Source organism: Penaeus chinensis, chromosome 10 (genome assembly GCF_019202785.1).
Source record: "Penaeus chinensis breed Huanghai No. 1 chromosome 10, ASM1920278v2, whole genome shotgun sequence".
Lineage (NCBI taxonomy): Eukaryota > Metazoa > Arthropoda > Malacostraca > Decapoda > Penaeidae > Penaeus > Penaeus chinensis.
Window position 1 is genome coordinate 22,657,194 of NC_061828.1, and position 5,000 is coordinate 22,662,193.

The following is a 5,000-nucleotide window of genomic DNA, read 5'->3' on the forward strand; positions in this document are numbered from 1 at the left end:
CAACAGGCAGCCGAGGAGCAGAAGAGCCACGTCCTCTGTGGGCGAATCCTCACAGAAAACGATGGGCGTCGGGTGGACTCAGATGAACTTTTTGCCGAAGGGTATGGAACGGTATATGAGAAATGAAGGGAGAAAATGATGTTGAGTTTGAATAAGGAGAGATGATATCATTAACAGCAACTCTGTAGATTAATGTCGATGTAAATACCGTGTGGACATTTAAATCTGTCATAAAACTGGACTACAATGATTTTTACATCAAGGCAAAGCAGATAATATATTTTTACTTTGAAATACGTCATGATGAGTACTTGAAAAAAGCCAACTAGCCATTTAGCTATAGCATTAACTCTGAACATGCATGATAATCGAATCACGTTCTCTAAACTTTGCAAAGGTGTCGTTAAACAAATATGGTTAACATTTTGACACCAAATATTTAAGCTATATACCAAGTCCCTTTAACATTGTAAAAGGTCCTATGAACCACTGATAAAAATCCAACACGTATGTCATAATCATTTGTTTTTTATTTTCAGCCTCTGACTACTTTTGTCATCATAATGTTATTCTTGTCTTTTCAGCCCTAACTGTGATCATGATTTACCATGACCACCATTCATTGGAAATAGCTCTACGAGATTAAGGTCGGGTACACACAAGGTTTATATAAGTACTTATAAATAAATACTTATAGAGACCTTCGGCACACATCGTCCGTATAATCCGCCCGAATTGGGTGAACACTGAGGGTGGAAGGACGCAGGCACAAAAATTATATAGTAATGCATGGAGCTCTGATATTTTCTAGGTTTCTGAACGAAGTTGTTGCCGAATGTAGGTTATTCTTTTAAATATTATATACATATCAATAAATGAAGTCGCCATTGCTAACATCATTCATATATAAGAATGATTTTGCCACCGTTTTCCGTATGAATATCTAAATTTACAATTACTAATAAAATATACATTTATCATTTACACCTATCACTGAAGATAAGATGCACATATATTGCTATAAATTCTATAACCCACGTAGCAGACGGAGCATCAGAAGTTTTCATAACAAGTCGTCGAGGCGGAACCCGGAGGCAGATAAGAAGTAACCACAAAAATGATTAGTGCGACTATAAGAGGAGCTTTACGGCCGTGCAGAAATCTGCTGGTAATATTTAGTGTTATTTCTGGTATTTTGATATTATTTAAAGGGTGATCAAATTGTCAGATAATATTTTCTTGAGTTTTGTTTCTGATGCAATGCTCTCGGTGACGCAAGTAGAATGAATGAATGGGGTGGTGTCTTCTGTAATTCTTATATACATGGGTGATTTTCCTTTGTCATTAAGTATATTCCTTTCCTGTTAGTACTTTATCCTTTGATGTCCTTCGAGGTTTGGGAAATTCTGGTATAGTATCAGTTTACCAGCCATGTTTTACAAGGAAAATTTTGCATGATTAGGGTGACCGAAAATAGGAAAATTTCAGCTATGGTATTACTTTCGCAAATTGATTTCTCTTGTATTTCATAAAAGGCAATGGAAGGTCAATGAAGTCTATAATGAAGTACACCTTACATGAAGTTAAATAGAAAATATAAAAAAGACATTGAAGCCACATGGGAAAGTATATTAGTATAAACATTGATGCTCATTATTTTGTTTATAGAGATAGAATCAAGGTGATGTTGCATTTTCAGATAATTTTTACTCTGCACATGTTTTCAGTCTACCTCACCACTTGTCTAACTGTGTGTCACCTATCTATCTGTCTATCAATCAATCTATCTGTCTGCCTATCTATCTATCTATCTATCTGTCTGCCTATCTATCTATCTACCTATCTATATGTCTATCAATCTATCTATCTGTCTATCTATCTGTCTGTCTGTCTATTTATCTACCTATCTATCTGTCTATCAATCAATCTATCTCTATCTGTCTGTCTGTCAGCCTGTCAGTCTGTCTGTATGTCTGTCTGTCTGTCTTCCTATTTACCTACCTACCATTCTATCTATCTATCTATCTATCTATCTATCTATCTATCTATCTATTTATCTATCTATCTATCTATCTATCTATCTATCTATCTGACTACTAATTAAGGTCTAGCTATCTATTGTCTGTGTGTCTTTCTGTCTGTTGTGTGTCAGTCGTCAGTCAGGCAGACAGATAATCAGTCAAAGAAGAGATCAGACAGTTATTTTGTGCTTGAATCATGTTAGTAGTGTTTATTATTATTGTTATTATCTTTGTCTTATATCATTATTATTATCATTATCATTGACATTCTCATTGTCACTGTCACTCATAGTCACTGTCACAGTCATTGTATTGTTATTGTTTTATGTAATTGTTAATATTATTGGTAATATTATTATTATTATTATTATTATTATTATTATTATTATTATTATTGTTATTTATTGTTATTGTTATTGTTATTGTTATTGTTATTGTTATTGTTATTGTTATTGTTATTGTTATTGTTATTGTTATTGTTATTATTGTTATTGTTATTTTTGTTAGTGTTAATGTTGTTATTATTATTATTATTGTTGTTGTTGTTTTTTGTTATTGTTATTATTAATTATTGTTGTTGTTGTAGTATTGTGTTTTTTATTTTATAATTGTTACTTTTCCATTTCTTTTACAGGAAGTGCGAAGTTCACCTGCACTACAGGCAGTGAGAAACAGATCACATTTGCCTCTTAACACTGTCGTGCTGTTTGTACCACAACAAGAGGTCTGTAATTATACATCATCATTACAAATTCTGAATTTATTTTATTTATCTAATGATATAGGGAACCATTTAACAGTTTGTGCTTGCATATACATTTTTTTAGTAAAACAAATGAAGCAGTGGAAATGGAGTAGATGCAAAATCACCAATTTGATTATCAGGTATTGGAACCTATCCTTGTCATGACTGAGTACAGTACATAATTGGTTAGATACTGAACCAGTTTACATCTAAATAGTGTACAAAAGTGATTAATAACAGCTAGTTATAATTTTATGGCAAAGATTCAGCTATTGCCTCATTGTAAATTGAGAGTAGTTTTGTTTAAATAGAAATCGAATGTTTTAATAAATATTTGTTTATGCATTATGGAAAATTGTACTGTACCTGAATGGCATAGAAGTAGAGGGCCTCAACTGAATTTCATGCTGAAACGTCTTTTTCCATGATATAATTTAATCATTTTCAGCTGCATTTTCTGGTATTTATAGGCCTTTGGTCCAGAGCTACTGATATACCAAAAACTCTAATGTGTCTCTATTTAGACCTATATTTTCTTTTTTAATGACAGGCTTGGGTTGTGGAACGAATGGGAAAATTCCATCGGATACTTGAACCTGGAATTAATGTACTGATTCCATTCTTAGACCGAGTCAGATATGTACAAAGCTTAAAGGAAATTGCCATAGATGTTCCAAAACAAGCTGCAATTACTTCTGGTAAGTAAGAATATCATTGAATGAAATTGTTATGTAGAAACAGCATGCATTCTTAACTATTTTTTTAGGTTTTAAATATGGTATTGGCCATTATTCATGATGATTATTGAAAGGAATATTGAAAAGGATTGGAGAAGACATAGTTCTTGCCTAAGGGGATTGTCCTTTTTTTATTTTCAATTTTGTTGTGCTTAATCTAAAACCAACATGTGAGTTTACTTTATTAATTGTTTTTACACCTAGATGGCTCCAATTGTACTAAGTCACCAATGAGCCAAATATAAGTACAACTAGTCTCACCTCTTTACCCTTTTCCTTGATTTTCAAAAATATTTTATTCTTTCTTATATTGCGGTTACTAATGTCAGTTTCATTAAAGTAATTATGATGTCTATAATGAAAATAACACCATCGATATTGATAGCATTAGTAAAGAAGAAAAAAAAGGTTTTCCTGCAAATTCAAGGAAGGGTAAAATCAGGTAATGTCACAAGGTCAATTAATTGACTCCTTTTTGGCTAAGCACTTGCAGAGCCACCTATGTACAGACATTTCACAAAAAAATAAAAGCTCAAATATTTTGAAATTTGCAGAAAGCAGAGAAGAGAAAATTTTCTTGAAAAAAAAGGATATTTTGTTTTTGTGTCCATTCACTTTTTTTCATGTAGACTGTCTATATCAAAGTGCAAGAACTTCACAATATTTCAAAAGGTGCATTTCTCAGTGACAAAACACAGGTACTTGAATGGGAGATGGAATTCTTAAAAAGGGCCTTCTCCCAGACTAAGTGCAAAGCAACTTTTTTGTCTGGTACACATATTTATATATATACATTATCTATTTACCATTATTTGTCTATGTATCTATATCTATCAATCTATCTTTGTATAGAGATGTAGATATTTAGATATTTTTTTTTTAAATGTACAAACTCAGTACAAATATAGGGTACCTCTTACAAGGTTAAATGTTGCAAAAACTGCAAAATCAGTCATAGAGGGTATAATTTCCTTAAAGATATCAAAGCTAAATGTATACATGCAATCATATGAAAAATTTATAACACCAAACAATTCAGAGGCCATTTTTAAATTCATTAGGCAGAGGTCACAGTAGTCTGTTCTGTCCTAGGATTCCCAGATTGGATTGCCTGTCTGCTACAGAGAGGGATTGGTCACACTACATTCAGTGTTCCTTTAGAGAGAACCATCGTCTCAGTTCAGCATTCATAACAGTAAACAAAGGCACTTTCCATCGAGGATGGTTTTATGGGCTACTTCATGATGGAGTTCATCGTTTATTCATCTATTAATGTTCTTTTCAAATTCCTGCTTTTATAAACCTTAAGACTGGTGTTCCACTACAGCTCTTTGGCTCTCACTTTATCCAACAAGGTGTAAATAACTACCGAAGAGAGCTCCATATTTTTGGCGTGTCTGAGTTTATGTTCGATAGTCAAATGAACGTTTATCTGAATTATCTATAAACATTTAATGAGACATCATTGTTCGATACAATATTTCTTTGTATTTAATA

The 5,000-nt window shown here is 32.4% G+C and overlaps 2 protein-coding genes across 3 annotated transcripts in view; one reads left to right on the forward strand and one right to left on the reverse strand.

Annotated features, from left to right (window-relative positions):
• LOC125029415 (mannose-1-phosphate guanyltransferase alpha-A-like) overlaps positions 1-60 on the reverse strand; it is a 24,641-nt gene extending 24,581 nt beyond the window's left edge. The window contains exon 1 of one of the 2 annotated variants that reach the window (XM_047619264.1): positions 1-60. This exon is cut by the window's left edge and continues 121 nt beyond it. The gene's annotated coding sequence lies outside the window, so the exon portion shown is untranslated. The other variant, XM_047619265.1, reaches the window with a different exon arrangement.
• A 982-nt stretch (positions 61-1,042) lies between these two features.
• LOC125029416 (stomatin-like protein 2, mitochondrial) overlaps positions 1,043-5,000 on the forward strand; it is a 9,234-nt gene continuing 5,276 nt past the window's right edge. Inside the window, exons 1-3 of the mRNA XM_047619266.1 lie at positions 1,043-1,168; positions 2,656-2,745; positions 3,317-3,464. Coding sequence (XP_047475222.1) covers positions 1,118-1,168; positions 2,656-2,745; positions 3,317-3,464 — 289 coding nt within the window. The 5' untranslated portion in view covers positions 1,043-1,117. The remainder of the gene's footprint in view (positions 1,169-2,655; positions 2,746-3,316; positions 3,465-5,000) is intronic.